The following is an 18,405-nucleotide window of genomic DNA, read 5'->3' on the forward strand; positions in this document are numbered from 1 at the left end:
ACTTAGGCAACAGCTTGTAGACCACTTATATGGGGTTCTTATATCTTTTAGTTATTAGGACACAACAAAGGTTGAAATCTTGTGCTATATGAGGCTTTCATTTACTGTAACTGACTAGCTTCAGACATACGCAGGGAACTTTCTCCTACTATTGTAAACAAATCTGTTTTTTATGCCTTCATTAGAATCATATTTACTGAAATGTAAACTGTTCATGTTTACTTAGATTTCACTGATAACATCAGAAAGAACATATTTTAGAGTAAGCATTTTTATTTAAAAAATTACATGCAAATGTTATGGGAAGAATATGTCAAGTTTGCATTTCAGGAGTGAATATTTACTTTACAGATTTGTGTGAAGAGATAATAACACTGGTGATGAAATATGATGTAAGCTGCTTGTTTATAACTAACTTAGTGCTGCAAGGGAGCTGCAGTTTAAGGGACTGCTCCATCCTGTTAGAGAAAATGAAGGATGTGAAGTAACTTCCATCAAAACTGCACCCAGGACTTGCTTTGCCATCACTCCATTGCTAATGTCCTTTCCCCATTCTCCTAAAATACTGCCTGAGTCAAGTATGACACTTCTCTTCTCCATATACAATAGCTTTAGCCAAGATTTGTTAGTCTGTGTTTAAACCCCTCACATGTCCTTACTCCCAGGATAATGTCAGCAGGCATTGATCCTTGGCTATCTTAACAACCCAACAAGAAGGTGATCCCATGGAGTTACTCAAATGTAACAAGCATCACTTGGTGAATCACTGACGGGGAGATTATGCAGGTGAATCATCAAATGATTCTCAAACACTGAAAGGCACTTGAGCCCTCACTTTGGCTCAGGTCCTTAATTTTGTTTTAAATATATCAAAAGGCAGTTTTCTATGCCCTTTTCCTGCAGATGACTCCATCACATATTTGTTGTTGTTTAGTCGTTTAGTCGTGTCCGACTCTTCGTGACCCCATGGACCAGAGCACGCCAGGCACCTCTGTCCTCCACTACCTCCTGCAGTTTGGTCAGAATATATACCTGATGCATATTTACATTGCACACTTGTGGAGTCTACTGTCAAGTCTCCATGGCTGTTTACAATCATGGGATTTTAGCCCACGTCAATACAAAAAGGTTGAACACTGTGACAAGTTATTAAACTGACAGCGATGAGGGGTGGCTGCTGCTACTACTACATCTGGCGCCATTTTACGTTTCTATTCCTATTACAGCTTGGTATATGGAAAATAGCCATCTAATGTAAAAGTGTTCTGGAGTGTCAGGAGTATAATTTTGTGCAGTCTGTGCCTGAAACCCACATGGGAAATATGTATGTCCTTGTGCAGATGCTTGCTAATCTATGAGGAAGACCTGAGGTGTGGCCAACTCAGGTGGCACAGTCTATAAATGACAGATTGCCCAGAATAGTAGTGCAAGTTTCTGTGTGACTTGGTACATGTTTCCCCCAAACACCCTCAAGCAAACTGTTTCTTGTAGTTCCCATTAGATTCTAAACCTTGCAACTAACAGTGACTGGACACAGCCCAAGTACGACTCAGATTTCTAACTTCTATAAATGCCATCACTTGACTAGAATCAAGGATGTGATCCAAAGAGGCAGGGAATTTTATTAAAAGGAGAAGAAAACATTGTATTTACCTTAGGACTAAAATTTAAAATACTCCATACTAAGCCTGTAGCTTCAGCAAATAGTCCCCAAACTATCAACCAATGCAAATTACCACTTCCCATTTCACATCCTGTTCTTTTAGAAGCTGTTCTTGAGTACAAAATGTAAAGTGAGAATTAGCCCTGAAATGCTGACGCTGATAATGGTGCTGATAATTGCAAGCAAATAATGTGCTTCCACTTGTTGCTGTATTCACACAAGCACTGAAGATCACTTTTAACAAGCCTTGTGCAATTATTTCTGGGCATCCCCTAAATGCTACAAGCACTACTAAAGGAATCTGAAATCCAAGTGCTATTCCTAACTGTAGGGCAGGATTGAAGCTCAATACCATGTAGTCCATACATGTCCATGTTGCTCCATACAGTGTTAAAATGTCTTCAAGATCACAAACCTGCCCCCTAACAAATTAGCCATCTTAAAGAATAAATACTAATTATAGCCACCTCATGCTAAGTAACACTTAAAGGCAAACTGAAACAAATTCATTGACTCAGGGCTCAAACTAGCCTATTATATCAAGCTATGAAAACCACTTTAGTTTCTCACTTGATCGTGCTCCTTTTCATGCTGTTAGGAATCAGTGTTTTAGAGTGGCAATTCCCAGACTCTGGAACTTCCTGCCCATTGCCTTTAGGCAGGTGCCTACACTGCCTCTTTTCAGAGCCTAAAAACATTTCGGTTTAAGCAAGCCTACCTAGACATGCAAAGTTTATGTGTATTTTAATCAGTAATTCTAGCTCATAATGTATATTTTTAACTAATTAATTTAATTATAATTTGATATTTTTTTTTAAAAAAAGAATTACCCGGTAGTTTAAGCCTTACCTTTATTAACTAATTAGTGTATAATTTTGTAACCTGCTTAGGGGTTTCATTTATAATTAAGTGGTATACACACTTGGTTAAATTAAGGGGTAAACTCCAGTGCATACACTGGAATGGCTTGTGAAACATTACCTTCTATGGTGGGCAAGGGCAGGAATACTATTGCCATAAAGAGACAAGCTGAGTTGTAGGGGATGAACAAGGAGGAGATGATGTGCTTTTTTTATCTGACCCAAAGTCTAACTTTACTGTCCCGAGGTCAATGCTGAGAGTAACAGGTACTGCCTTTTGGCAATAACCAGTCCGCTTTTGCATAATACAGAAACTTCTCTGTATAGCTTTTGCTTTAGTTCAGTGTGGCGGTGGCTTGGCAATTGTATCAGACTGCTTCTGCCAGGGGTGGTGGTGCTATGACAGCAGCTTGCCACAGCACCAGTCTTCTTTGCCGCTCTGTTTGGTCTGCCACCATTGCCACAGCCTGAGTGGGAGGGGAGAGAAAGGAACCCATCAAACTGATAGGCTGATATATTAGGATAAGGTAAGCGCCTGGTTCTTTGAGCAATACATCTCGCAGGACAAACTGGTTTGTTGGAGACAGCTCGAACAAATGTTTCTATTCAGGGCAGAATTATCTGTGCTTCTGTTCTTACTTTTTATCCTCAGGCCCACAGTACTTTAATATACTATATTATTCTATAATTGTTGTCAGGATTGTCTGTGAACCTATACATAGTGCAGCTAATGAAAGTAACTGAGCATTTGGTATAATTTATATAATGTTTATGTAATAATCACTCGGCCATGGATATGAATTTGTGCTCTATTTATAATTACAGGAGATGTAACATTGTTCCAGTTCCCAGATGCTTAAAATAAGAGACTTAAAATAAAAAATAATAATAGCAATTTACAAAATAAAATAAGCTTTGTGTAGCACTCAGTTAAATTGAAATATTTTGATTCATATGATTTACAGCCCAGTACACATTTACTGAGAACTGTCACACAGAATTAAAACGGGACTTATAAATACGCATCATACTTCAGCCTTAATCTTTGTGAAGTAAACGAGACTAAAATGGCTCAAATGTTCCCCACCTAAATCCCATGTGAATAGGACTGAACAACTAATGTCTGTCCAAAATGTGGAAGAAAGCTCTTAATTCTGAAATCCTCCTGTTGTGCTTTCTGAAAAAAACACCTTTACCAGTTTTCTGAACTTACAGTTACCAATACTATTTAGGCAGTTAGCTGTTCACAACTACTATTTCTGTAAAGAACCAAACCATATGATTTGGAGGCAGCTTTAACTACTTTGCATCCTATAACATGTTTGCATGTTTCATATGCAAAAGAATCTATGCGCAGTAAATACGAGGAGTTGGAGAATGATTAATACTTTGTAATTCTTGAACCTTTACCATACACCTGTAAATGTTTGGTAGCTCTCCTTAACACTATAAAGAATTTACTTACTTTGAGCTTCTGATAATAATAATAATAATTGTTGAAGGTTAACTATAATACCTTTCTGAACGCATTCCTAAATTTGAGATTAAACAACCAGTAGGGCTAAATCAGTAGTCTTAAGTAATTTTGCTAATTAAACCACCCTTAAATTAACAGATACAGTGTTAATGCCCAATAAAACAAACAACATTTTACCAGGTCACAAGCCCTTGTGGAAGATTCACATTCAGTTAAATGATGATCACAATCTATAAGACATTTCTTTTGAACAAGCTCTATTAAAATGAACAGAGATCCCTTAGTCTTATGACACACTCATTCATGTTAATGGGTCTGGCTTAGGAGAAGTACTCAGTGAACTGGGCCCCATTTCACTGAAGCATGCTAACTTAATGGTGGTGTAGAAGATCTTCCAAAGAACGATTCAAACTCCTACTCAGATATAGAGGACAAACTTCTGAACACTTACTCTTAATACTTTGGTGCCATTGGTTTAGGGTCCTTGCTGTAACACGAATAACTGCTGCAGATAACACTGGGCTGTGAGGAAATGTTACAAAGAAAAACCATTGTGATTTCAAAAAGTGCTTATTCCCTATGGAGAGGGAAGAACAACGTCCCCAGCAGCGTTCACCAGAACACCTGCAAATGGAGAGGCGAGAGAACTATAGAAAGAAAGCGAAGTCTAGAAACGTCTGCTGATCCAATTTGCCCTTGAGAATTATTCAATAATTCGGAGTTGCACACCAGCGTATGGGCGACACATTTGCATTGAACAGGTGTACATTAACTCCTTTGGTCTAAACCAGCAAGAAGAAAAAAAAACCCAGAACAATAACAACATAATGCCCTCTTCAGTGCATAGCAGCATACAAAGAATCATCGTCATCATGTATGTGCTTTTTACTACCGTCTGGGAAGTGTGTGCCACACCGCCGTTCCAGCTGTCAGCAGTTTTGCCACTATGTGCATCACACCTAACTGTACAACTTCATTTATCAAGAATACCCCCCACCCCTTCCCCCACCCCCCCAAAAAACATTCATAGGTTTGTACACATGAGAGGGATGCTTATGCTGACCTGGAATTCAAGTGACCAAGGTTCTGACAGTGGAAGGTATACTGCATTTACAAAATATCTTGCATGTTCACAGAAAAGCTTCAGCACTTAAAAGAGAATACTACAGTGGTGGGGCAGCTGTAGGGTTATGAGAGAAGAGGAAGTCAGTTGCAAGTTCCCTTCAAACTATACGCTCAGGATTAATTGAAACTCAAAAGAGCACAATTAAATGCATAGCATTTTACCATAATCAGTGCTTCCACAGACTCTGTGGACTCTTCTGTTAATCCATATTCTTAAAAAGCTTTCTACAAAGGAAAAAGTGTATAGAAACACAATTTGAAACTGTAATCAAGGTTATATCAAGGTTACATTTTCTAAAAAAAGCTTAAATCTTGAATGTTAAATAATCACCTTTTTGGAATAAGCATCACTCGCAACATATTATAGAAGCCTCACAGAGCTTTCCACTGACTCTCCTTGCCCTGCATTTGACTACAACAACTTGCCAACACAGCTTATGCTTCCTGATAAGCTGGATAACTACTGGAAGGTTTGGAAGATTACATTAGAGATGGTCCTCCAACAGTCTTTATGTGGAAAAGGATGCTTAGCAAAACACAGCAGTAATAATCACATCAAACATTAAGATGCTGTTTTATTACAAGTCTGTCATATGGTGGAAGCTGTGATTTAAAGCCTTATTTTCCACTAGGATTCCTTCAAGGAGTTGATTCGTGCACAGATTTTCAGTGCAGGTCCTAGCTTAATATTCATTGCACTCATGAGATGATCCTCTTTTAATAAGAGGAGAGCCTGCCCATCGATCTCCTGGGCTCGAAATTCATCGGCAATATCTTGGCAACCTGCAAGGAAATGACAAATATTAATTTAAAAATAGGCAATGTGATCTTGAAATAAGATTTCCTCCCCCAAAGCTTGGCTTAATGACTTCCACTTTTATCTAAATCTTGCCTATAATTCCATCCTTGTTTGCATTATTGTTGGTAGAAAAGAGCGCACATTCTCAAGGGTTCCAGCTCTTCATCAACCTGGGCCTTCTCTTTCTACTGTTGTAAAACCACTGAAATATTGCAGCAGACACTTTCTGTTCCTTCATATCTCTGCCTGCTCTGAAATAAAATAAAAAAATTCCTTCCAGTAGCACCTTAGAGACCAACTAAGTTTGTTATTGGTGTGAGCTTTCGTGTGCATGCACACTTCTTCAGATACACTGAAACAGGAGTCACCGGAGCCTTATACATACTGGGAGGGTGGGGAGGGGTATTACTCAGAAGGGTGGTGGGAATGGGTGATTGGCTGATAGGTGTAGTAAACCTGTTGATGACTGTTAACGACTGCAATTGGTCTTACAGGAAAAAGCAAGGGGTGAGATGGCTAAAAATAGCTTTATCATGTATAATGAGATAAGAAATACAGTGGTACCTCGGGTTACGTACTTAATTCGTTCCGGAGGTCTGTTCTTAACCTGAAACTGTTCTTAACCTGAAGAACCACTTTAGCTAATGGGGCCTCCCGCTGCCGCTGTGCCGCAGCACAATTTCTGTTCTCATCCTGAAGCAAAGTTCTTAACCTGAGCTACTATTTCTGGGTTAGTGGAGTCTGTAACCTGAAGAGTCTGTAACCTGAAGCGTATGTAACCCGAGGTACCACTGTAGACCTGAAATGCTCTGAAATAGACCATTTATGTCTTCTGCGGTGTGAAACACTAGTATTCCACTTCAGATTAGACACAGATGCAACAGAACTGGAATCACGTAACACTGCAATGTCTGAAGTGTTCACAGATTACAGCTTGATCTTCGAGAATAGGAACCAATGCACAGACCACAACACAAGGATGGGGGGGGACACCCTCTTCCTCCTGCTTGGTGGTGTGAATTAGCCCTGTTGACTGGAGACTTCTTGGCAGTGGAGCGTGGGTGAAACTGGGTCTCTCTCAGGATCCCAGCTGCTACCTAAGCAAACACATTCAGCCAATGCTGTGTTATTTCAACAAGAGATATCTGGGATGTTTAAAAGGAAATCAGGGTTCAGTTGAATAGGGAGGTGTTGCCACACTATTGTAGCATAAACCTCTCACTACACAACAGCCTCAGTGATGTACCAAGGGATACTGGACAATGCCATAGTGATTGTGAAACAGTACTGGTGGACATACTAAGGTTTGTGGAAGCAAAAGAAAAAGATTGAAGAACTGAAAATAAACCAGCTATTTTGAAAACTGTCACAACAGTTTCCATCTGAGTGGTTTTAAGTGGCTGCGAGGGAAAAGGCCTATTTAGTGGTGGCACCCTGATTGTGGCGGGCTCACCTGAGACCTACCCTGATGTCATTTTGGAACTAGGCAAATGTCTTTTTTATTGTTCCAGTTTTTAAAAACTTAACTTTCCCCCCTACAAATCACTTTAATGTTTGCATTTAATTTGTTTGGACCAAGATTTTATTTTATTTTATTTTTGGTAAGCCTGAGAACTTGCTGGAAGTCACCGTATAAATCCCGACACCCCTCTCTGCTGCCAAGGATTCTGAAAGTAAACTCTAGAAGCACAAGAAGAAATAGGTGCGATATTAACCCTGTTTCTTTGCAACCCAAACCAGCTCTCCTACGCCTCCTCTGCCTCTCCCCTCAAAGTAGTAATATTGCCATCGGACATTCTTAACAAACAAATGTGCTCCATCTCCATACCAGGCAAAGAATGTATGAAGGCCCAAACATCTTCCACAGTCCATCCGGATGGATCAGATTGTATCGCTGGTAACAAATCCATGTTGTCTGTTGTTTTCCTAATTCTCAGTTCCCTAAGTTCGCGCTCTCTTTCCCTTTCACTTTGCCTTCGCAAGCGAGTGGTCATGGCAACCGGTACATTGTCTTCCTGAGAAGCCAAGTCTTCTTCTGCAGATGGATAAGTAATTGGAAGCTGGAAAATGCAGTACAGATAAACCACAGTATAACCATTTTCCTTGATTAACTCTTACAAAAGGACACCGTGGAGTTTAGTTAGCATTCCACAGACCTGTCTAAGGAAGTGTTCCCTGGGAGCTCCATCAGAGCTGCTTGGCCGTCGCCCGCGTCGCCCAAGGCTCCGGCTCCAACGACTGCTTTTGTCTGAGCCATATAATCCAAATTTCTTACTGCAGCTGACGTTGTACCTAAAAATTAAAAAAAAAAAATTAAACGCTCTGAAAAATTGCTTCTGGGAGTAGAATGTCAATGCTCAGTGAGAACTAACTTTTTTTTTAAAAAAGCAATAGAGCCTTTGGTTCCATAATGCAAGAAGGAAATAAATATCATAAACAAATAATTCTTTTCTTATCAAAACTGGTCCAAGTCCATTGATTCATAGTTTAAAATAAATGTTACTTCCCTAAATGTTCTGAGTTAACTGTATCTAATGGGTTCAAGATATTTTAGTTTACTACCTCTTGTGGTTTTATATGATTTCACCTGTAGTTATTTGGCCCCTAGGAGGGTGAGCCGAGGGTAATAGGAAGTATTAGGTCTTCTCTGAGGGTGGGGAGAGTTCTGACTTCAGGGAGGGAGAGCCCATGTCAGATTCCCCTCCTCCTGCTGCCATTACCTCTACAGTCCATACCCTGCCAGTGTTGGAGCTCTAATACAGGTGCAGCTGAAAAGGGGACATACCAGAGGAGGACTGAAGCATGACAGGGGCAAATCCAGGCGATGGCTTGGATCAAGTGTCCAAAACTACCCCCGTCATTCCACATATCCATGACCCACACCAAAAATAATTTCTGCCCAGGGGCTAGTATAGTTCAGTATTGTTTCTTTCCCTCCATTCCAAAGTTCCAACTATGTGCTGCATGAAGAAATACCGTATTTTTCGCTCTATAACACGCACCAGACCATAACACGCATGTAGTTTTTAGAGGAGGAAAACAAGAAAAAAAATATTCTAAACGATATAGTGGATATATGATTTTTGTGGTTCATGCTGTGGCCACAGACATGTGATCTGACTGTGAGTTTGGAGTAGCCCAATGCAAAAATCCTGAGGATCCATGTGGATCCATGCTTTGTAACCACGGAGGAGGGAAGGAAGGGGAACCATGGATCCTCTGCTCACGACTGCAGCAGATCCCCCCCTGCCACCCGCAGGCATTCGCTCCATAACACGCACAGACATTTCCCCTTACTTTCTAGGAGGAAAAAAGTGAGTGTTATGGTGCAAAAAATATGGTACTTTCTTTTATCTGTCTTGAATTTTTCAACATTCAGCTTCACTGGAGGTTCATGAGCTCTGCTATTATGAGATGGGGAAAACTTTTCTCTATCCACTTTTCCTATGAGTTGCTGGTGGTTGTGTTGTTAATTTCTTTACATTGCTTTTAGAGCACAATAAGTAGCATGTTTGGGGTTAATTGGTTTTTTTAAAAACAACAACAACTACAATGATAAATGTTTTAATCAATCATACTGATAAATTGTGGTCTTACTTCCATAAGTGGTGGAACTGCAATAAGAATGAATTCCTTTGGTAATTAATTATGATTAAAAAATCTGTAATTACAGGTCAAGCGGTACCCTGTGACCCCAAACGTAAGCTTGTTTATTGATTATTTGAAAGACTTAATGTTTAAAGAAGTGTTAATCCTTTTTATGACTGAAGCCAGACAACTTATAGCAAGGCACTGGAAAACATCTGCTAATTTGACCCTGGAGACTTGGTTGGAAAGGGCATGGAAGGCTGCTCTTATGGAAAAGTCATCAGAGCAACTTACAGCTCTAAAAAACATGAGAGCTAAGGATGGTTTTGGAGAAACATGGTACATGTTTATTCAGCACGTCAGAAGAGACAGTACAATAACAAAACCACCAGCAGTGCATGGCTCTCTCTGGAACAACTTGTTAAGGTAAGAATAGAAAACATTGCCCAACAATCGTAAACATCCAAAATCCCAACCCGTGAAATTCACTGTAACGAATGAGAGAAGGGAAATGGAAATTTGTGTTACATGCTTCATAAACTTGTAGTTTTTTAATACAGTAGACCAGGGGTCTGCAAACTTTTTCAGCAGGGGGCCGGTCCACTTTCCCTCAGACCTTGTGGGGGGCCGGACTATATTTTGAAGGGGGGAAAAAAGAACAAATTCCTGTGCCCCACAAATAACGCAGAGATGCATTTTAAATAAAGAAACACATTCTACTCATGTAAAAACATGCTGATTCCCAGACCATCCATGGGCCGGATTTAGAAGGCGATTGGGCTGGATCCGGCCCCCGGGCCTTAGTTTGCCGACCCATGCAGTAGACTCTCAACTTACATGGGGCTTAAGTTCCAGGGATAGAGCATAAAGTCAAAATCGCACATAGCAAAAGCAACCCTTTCAAAACTGTAAAAAGCACAGTGCTGTACTTTCCAGCCACCTCCACGCTCTCTTTGAAGGTGGTATGCACTCTTCCCAAGGATGCTGTAGACTTTCCCTGCACCTCTGGATGCACTCCCAGGGTGAGTGTAGTGGCAGGTGAGACTGCCAACGTTCCCCAGCCCACTCTCCTGTCCCCTTCCAATGTTTTCCCACTCTCTCCTGACCCTCCCCCCCTTTTCCAGCCAAGAGTGCAAAACTGTGACTGTGCAAGTTAAATATGTGTAAATTGCAAGTTGACTATATTTTTGAAAATGCAAAAAAAAGGTTATTTAAAAAAAACATACTGATAAACACCAATAGCAACATTGGAATAAAGAATCACTAGGCTGGGTAAATCCTATGCTGGGGTCTCACTGAACTATTTGGTTCATAAGATTTTGATTCCAAATCCAGCATTATGTTTAAAAAGCGGGCCTATACACAATTTTTGGAATATTTGAAATTAGAACTAATGAAGAATACCTCTTGGCACAGGACATGGTGCAGAATCGCTTTGACCGCAGAAACTTATTTGCATATCCCATCTTCCCACAAAACTCGCACTTGAGGAGATCCGTTTCCATCTCATCCAGCCCCTCTAAAGGGAAACAGCAACATAAATTCAGTCAGTCTGAGCCACTCAGTTATGAAAACATTTTCAAAAGTCCGACAGAAGCTGGGATGAACTGTCAAAGAAAAGATACTCCAAACCGTATTGCCAAGAGAAACGGTATTTGATGGCTTGTATAAATTATGTAGGGACGCGGGTGGCGCTGTGGGTTAAACCACAGAGCCTAGGACTTGCCGATCAGAAGGTCGGCGGTTCAAATCCCTGCAACGGGGTGAGCTCCTGTTGCTCGGTTCCTGCTCATGCCAACCTAGCAGTTCGAAAGCTCGTCAAAGTGCAAGTAGATAAATAGGTACCGCTCCGGCGGGAAGGTAAACGGCATTTCCGTGCACCAGAAGCGGCTTAGTCATGCTGGCCACATGACCAGGAAGCTGTACGCCGGCTCCCTCGGCCAATAAAGCGAGATGAGCGCCGCAACCCCAGAGTCAGTCACGACTGGACCTAATGGTCAGGGGTCCTTTTACCTTTACCTTATAAATTAATTTAGATCAAGCGAGTTTGTCTGTAAACATACTAATTTTGCATAATTTAACAAACATTTAAAAGTGCCTGAAGCTGAGTCAGGTCCATTCAGTCCAACTGCTCTGACTAGCAAAGAATTGGATAGGCTGCAGACTGAACCTAGGATCTTCATGCAAAACATGCATTCTACCAGTGTGTTACCACCCAGAGCTCCAATGCTGGCAATGGGAAATTGAAAGCCAAGAACACAAAGTTTGTCTTGCTAGATCAGGGATGGGGAACCACTGGCCCACGAGCCAATCCTGACCCACCGCGTCGGCGCATGAGGCCACCCTCCTGTCAAAAACTCCCCAGAACTGGATGAGCCAGTTCTTTATCTGGTCCTTGGGATGAAAGCGTTTTCCTCACTCCTGTCGCAGAACAAGTTGCCAACTGCTGCCTTTAAGCAAATTTGTTGTTTGAGTAAATGTTGGCTGAACCGGTTAATTGTAGCATTCGTTCACCAGGCTAGCACCACTTGTGCGTAAAGTCCAAACCAAAGAGAAAACAAGGATGCAAATATTTGAGACACCACAAAAGAACAGAAACACTATTTCTTGGAGGTTTGTTGAAGAAAAGCGACTATTAAAACAAAAGCAATCAAATAAATAAATAGATAAATAAATCCTATCGGAAAATATAATACATTCGTGTGGATTACAACAAGAACAGGAAGGCTCATTGTTTGCAGTTCCTCCAATGTCTTAGTTAAGACTGAAACGTAAGACTGAGAAATAACTGTAAGAGTGGGGTGCGTAACAGCATACGTATAAATTTTGGCACAAAACATGAGGAAATGCTTAACACAATGCTTCTTTTTTTATTTAAAAAAACATAATTTGAGAACTACTTGTCCTTTATGAGAAAGGCCACATGGAATTTTAGTCAAATAAAGTACAACAGGTGACCAACAGCTTATCTTGGAAATATAAGAGATTATTGCATCTTATTTTACTTTTGCTAAACACTACCTGCAGAACAGCTTCTGTAGTATAAAAGCTGTTAACTCTTTGAAATATCCAATAGCTGAACAAAGGGAACTTCTCAATGGCTTATCTGATGGTGTTTACAAAATACGGAGGAATTTAACGACACCAAATGCTGCTTTTCAGTGGTATGAAAGCCAAACACCTGTAAATTCAGTTCCCTGTACAGACAGGAGTGGCTCTATGAAGATATTTCAGCATAAATCAGGTTATGTCATATTTTTGGCCTATGCTTGCCCTTTTGTTGTAGTGCTCTCCAACCCTATTCCTGCACCAAAGAGATTCACTTGGCTCAGTATATAAAGTTGGAATCTCGCTTGTCTATGCTTGTTATTTCACCTGGGATTCTAGCCATGAAAATTCCCTATTGTCAGCTTGATGAAAAGGGGGAGGGCTTGTCTATAAATCAATGTAGTTCTTATTATGCTGTACTAGGCTGACTGGAATCTGGCTGTGTAACCACCAAAATTGCAATTATTTTACATAATGGAGCCTACTGTAATGCAGTTGCCTGATCAAGCAAGGAAGGGAAGTCCATACATGCTGCTGATTTATGTGTTACCATTTGAAGCGGATAAGGATACGCATCTTGACCTCCATGCAACAAAAAGGACAACAGCTGGATCAGGTGCTAAAACATTTACAGTGGTACCTTGGGTACTTAATTCATTCCGGAGGTCCATACTTAACCTCAAACTGTTCTTAACCTGAAGCACCACTTTAGCTAATGGGGCCTCCTGCTGCCGCCGTGCCGCTGGAGCAGAATTTCTGTTCTCATCCTGAAGCAAAGTTCTTAACCTGAAGCACTATTTCTGGGTTAGCGGAGTCTGTAACCTGAAGCGTATGTAACCTGAAGCGTATGTAACCCGAGGTACCACTGTATTTACAACTTCGGCATCCACACAAAATATGGCATTGGGTGACAACGTCTGGGAAACTCTCTTTCCTAACATACTGTATTATTCTGTGTATAAGACGCCCCCATGTATAAGACGACCCCTATTTTTGGAGCCCAAAATTAAGAAATAAATATTTTAAACACTAAAGAGAACACCTTTGATATTTTATTAAATATTCAAAACACTGGTATATTTATTACCATATATTTAAACATCAAATGGTGAGGCAAGCTGTGTAATGGCGGCCGCTCCTGTCAGCTCAGTGTAACTCCACTGTAGCTACAGCTACAGCTCTCCCGCCTGTGTGTGGCACTTTTGTCTCAGTATTTACGGTATGTACTGTATTTACTCCACAAGCGCTGGCAGATGTGAATGCTGATCGAGGAACTGCAATTGCCAGAGCTGCCTGAGTGAGTGCGCGTGGGGAATGGGGGATCTGGGTAGCCAGGGGGCGGCTGAGGGAACTGGGTGGATGGGACAACGTCTGGAGTGGGGGCTGCTGGGGGGGGAGTACCAGACCAGGGTTTGTCGTGAGCCCAATAGTGAGGGGAGGCTGGGGGGCGGGGTAAGAATATGGATGGCGGCATGTATTTATTTACATATTTAATTGCAGCATTCCGCTGTATAAGGCAACCCCCAATTTTAAACTTTAAAAAATTGGGAGGAAATCTTGTCTTATACATGGGAAAATGTGGTAATTAGAAATCTCAGGAAACAGTCTCTGGCGGAAAAATAGAATAGGCTCAGGTTTCAGAAAATACAGTCGCTCAGCATATGTTAAATAAGATGCACAAACCTTCCGTAATTATATCCTCCAATTCTGTGTCTGAGGAGTTGTCTACGTGCTTTGCATTGTTCTGCAGCTCTGGCTCCACACACATAACATTCATCGCCTGGCCTTCCACTAGCAGCCTCTTTTTCGCAGGCTGCTCAACTAGAAGAGATGAACAACTTACCTGTTACAAGAGAAAAGAAGAAAATCATGATACAAGAAAATAATACACATAACCTTGCAAGGTCAGGGCATGCATTCATTAGACTTATTGCTACACATAGAGACAAAGAATAGGTGTGTGCCTTTTGTTGTCTACGGTCCAACTCCGAACCAACATAACAACCAAAACAGATGAAATGAGAATGGAAGAATGAGAAGAGAAGCAAAGAAATCTATTTTTCATTTGAAATAAATAGTTGCTTATTTTAGACTTCTACTTGTGGCTTCGGAAATCTCAAAACACAAGGGAAAGTATCAAAAGAAAACACCACAGAAAATATATATGCTATTTTCAATTCATCCAATGCCTGTTATATCAAAAATATCTTCCCACTCCTTTCCTGATAGATTACCTTCCATTGTCTTGCATTGTTTATTTTCTGTCTTTAAATGTGTACAAAGGAAAGGAAAGAGACTCAGGAAGATAATCTGCCTGTTATGAAGGTAGAAGAATTCTGCTGAATGTTATACGTGGCGCTGACTCTAAAGGATGTAACACCAATTCTGGCCCAACTGCACTGGCTGCTATTTAGCTTCTGCATCCATTTCAAAGTGATGGTTTTGACCTATGATATCTTACGCTACTCAGGATGCCAATAGCTCATATGAACAGACCCAGTGATCTGTGATGAGGCCTTCCCAGAGAACGGGCCTTTTCTGTGGTGGCTCCCCATTTGTGGAACGCTGTCCCCAGGGAAATAAGTTTAGGCAAAAGCATTCCTCTTCAACCAGGCCTGCAGCTGTTAATCAACCTATAGCCTTTTCAAGGGGGAAGTGGGGACAATGACACAGTATATAAATATAATACTACTACTACTACTACTGCTACTAATATTAAAAATGGCTTGGGATCTATCTACAAGTATCTATCTATCTATCTATGTATCTATCCTCTTTGCTTATTTTTTCCTCTCTGAAGTTCAATAGATGGACTGAACGTAAGTTGTATTTAACAGCTGACAACAATAACAGCGTGGTATAAGCAAAAAAACTGCCCATTCAGGGTCAGCCTATCCAGAAGTGAATCCATTTAGAAAATTGTGGCAGGATTCGGATTGGGTAAATCAGTCTATTTCTAGTCCATGACCGTTTTGCATGTTTTGGCATCAATTACAGTACTGGTTCCTCTTTCCTTTAATGGTTGCCCCCAAGGAAGAGTCAATTGACTCAGAAGGTCTTGGGACGAATACATAATCTTATCTACCTTTGAGCTCTCCTCTCTACATCCTGACATCGGATGCCTTCCCATTTCCTGCCCCCTTTTTTATACTGAGTCAACACATTGGTCCAGTGAACCCTGAATTACATAATCTGAAGGGCAGCGGTCTTTTGGGACTCATGCAGAAGGCCTTCCTAGCTCTGCTACTTTATGTTCAGAATTGTAGGGAGGCAACACATCTAAACCAAGAAAAAATAGACCCCATTGACCACAGTGAAAGAGTTTCTAATGAGCTATTTGACAGACAGCAGTTACTATAATCAAGTTCAGTCTGTTGTAAAGTTATTTGGAGCGAAAAGCTTTAGAGAAGCAACAGCCCCAAATAACCACAACACATTGCCTCCTAAATCAATCAAACCAACCAAGAAGATACAAATATGGCTCAACAATGCACACTTACAGGAAATGGCTCTAAACCCTCTTGGATCACAAAGCCCTCAATAACATGGGTCAGGATTTGTGGCTTAACGATAGCCTGTGGAGGTTTGTTTTCTATGCTAGGGTTCTTATGAGACACTGATGCGCTGTTACTCCTTGTTGGGATTGCTGGAAGCAAAAGAGGTGGTTGTGGAACAGAGGCATGTGAAGGGTCTGATGGTGATTTAATTACAGAAGCGCTAACTGATGAGGCCATTGAGGGATGTCCGTCTTGTTCTGAAAAAAAAGTATTATTATTTTTAAAAAAACAACTCAAGCATTATTTACATTCACTGCTTCACCACTACAGAATTCCTTCCTAATTCTTGTTTCCTCAGCTGACAAATTGCCAAAGTAATCTGGTCTTTTTGTCCAGTACGCTCTTATCTTAGATAAGAGCCTACCAGTATCACAAATGCATTGTTGGGAGTGGGAACTGCACAACATAGCAATTTGCATAATGTGATTTATCACAATACTGTTTAACTAGCACAGAAATCCAGTTCCACTGGCATGAAATTTATTGGTGCAAGGAGGACAATATGCTAGCAGCCTGTTGTGCATAATAATTATCCTTATTTCTTGCCTAAAGCATTTTTCTAGTCCATTAAACATTATTGTAACATTAAAGGAACCACACTCATATTTTTATTTTTAATAAGCAGAAGATAAATTGTATACCCTAATTTGTGTACATGCTGAGAAATTGAGAAACAACCGGCAAGGATGCCTCCTTCTATGTTTCTGATCCTTAACTATCACTGCTACTTCTTCAATTCTATGGTCCATCTTGCCCAATATTCTGCCTGTGACATATTCCATTTCTGAATACTTTTGAGGAAATGCACACCAATGACAGTTTACCTATAGCTAAATAGCTACTGACATTCTTGTCCTCTGTTATCTTGTGTTGACAGAGGTTAACAGAAGTGACCAGCAATTGTGAAGTCTGGCTTTGTGACATTTCATTTTTTTTAAAATGGGAACTAACCAAATTATACCCAGTTAAGCAAAGTTCATTGGTACTTTTCACCAAATCTGATGAATCTGTGGCCTGGGATGGGACCTGGAATGCAATGTAAGGTGTGGGGGGTTAAAATGCAATGATTATTGAGTTACACCTATTGCCATGTTTTAAGATAGCTGGTTGCAGACATCTGGCTTACAGATGTTAGAGACTGGTAGCTCTAGAGATCTGGGGATCTTAGGGCGGATGAACATTGCTAGTCATGGCCTCTGAGCAAGCAGCAAAAAAACGCATTAGGCAAAAGACTCAATCCTACATCCACCTCAAGTCAATAATGCCTGGCTTTGGGGTCTGTGAAACCCTAAGAGGGTGCCCCCGCACCTCTCCCCAATTCCACAATCATGTCAGCCATTGGTTGTACCTCAGTGGCTATGAGGCTGCTCACTTATGCTTCCCCTCATATAGAAACTGTTTAGCTCCTTCCTCTTCTGTTCCTACTGATGTTGGATCTGCCTGGCTTCCTCATGTCTGCCTACTATAACAGGCCCTTGAATTCTCTCTTTTTCCTTCAGGGGTCTGAGCTGCAGAAGCACATGCGCAAAAATAGCAGAGGCTCTTGCCGTTTCCTTCTGCCTTAAGCTACAAACCAGCAGGCTGCCTGCTGCTAAGGTGAACTAGTTGGCGGGTGTTCAGTTTTCCCGTCCTCTCCCCACCTTGAATCTAAATTGGTTTCAGCAATATGCTGAATCCAAGATACAATTCAGACATTCAAGTATACTGGGTGAGATTCTATTGCTTTATCTTGCAGCACAATCAAAAGTGCACAAAGAAAAAGACACGGACACCACACCGGAATCTGCCCTAAATAATTACGCACCTCCATATTCCTTCTTACCTGAAAAAGGTTCCTCATAGCCAAGCTCATCTCTGTTTCTTAAAGTTATAGCTGGAGGTGACAAGGTGGGTGGAGTGGGGGTCCTAACCATACGCACACAGTCCGATTCTTCTGGCATCTCCTCCTCACACATGTCTTCCACTTGATAAATCTGCATTGAAGAGACAAGCACTTTTAGAAGCAAACCCTATGGAATTGTTAGTTGCCCAGGACAGCCATACTGAAATAAAGGTTTTGCCAACTTAATCAAAATAAGGCTTTTATGAATGTAACTTTAGCTATTATCAATGTAACTTTAGCAAAGATTACAGTCATACCTCGGGTTACAGATACTTCAGGTTGTGCATTTTCGGGCTGTGCACTGCGCCAAACCCAGAAGTACCGGAATGGGTTACTTCCAGGTTTCGGCGCTTGCGCATGTGCAGAAGCACTAAATCATGCTTTGCACATGCGCAGAAGTGCCAAA

General features: G+C 41.0%; 1 protein-coding gene across 8 annotated transcripts in view; it reads right to left on the reverse strand.

Annotated features, from left to right (window-relative positions):
• Window positions 1-5,682: 5,682 nt before the first annotated feature.
• PHC3 (polyhomeotic homolog 3) overlaps window positions 5,683-18,405 on the reverse strand; it is a 49,189-nt gene continuing 36,466 nt past the window's right edge. For 6 of the 8 annotated variants that reach the window (XM_053390519.1, XM_053390520.1, XM_053390521.1 and 3 more), the window contains 7 exons: window positions 17,940-18,090; window positions 16,061-16,314; window positions 14,244-14,403; window positions 10,917-11,031; window positions 8,081-8,216; window positions 7,753-7,984; window positions 5,683-5,908 (listed from right to left, as the gene is read on the reverse strand). In XM_053390519.1, coding sequence (XP_053246494.1) covers window positions 5,754-5,908; window positions 7,753-7,984; window positions 8,081-8,216; window positions 10,917-11,031; window positions 14,244-14,403; window positions 16,061-16,314; window positions 17,940-18,090 — 1,203 coding nt within the window. In that variant the 3' untranslated portion in view covers window positions 5,683-5,753. Of the gene's footprint in view, window positions 5,909-6,018; window positions 6,176-7,752; window positions 7,985-8,080; window positions 8,217-10,916; window positions 11,032-14,243; window positions 14,404-16,060; window positions 16,315-17,939; window positions 18,091-18,405 lie in introns of those variants that run through there. The other 2 variants (XM_053390522.1, XM_053390523.1) reach the window with 2 other exon arrangements.

Source organism: Podarcis raffonei, chromosome 5 (genome assembly GCF_027172205.1).
Source record: "Podarcis raffonei isolate rPodRaf1 chromosome 5, rPodRaf1.pri, whole genome shotgun sequence".
Lineage (NCBI taxonomy): Eukaryota > Metazoa > Chordata > Lepidosauria > Squamata > Lacertidae > Podarcis > Podarcis raffonei.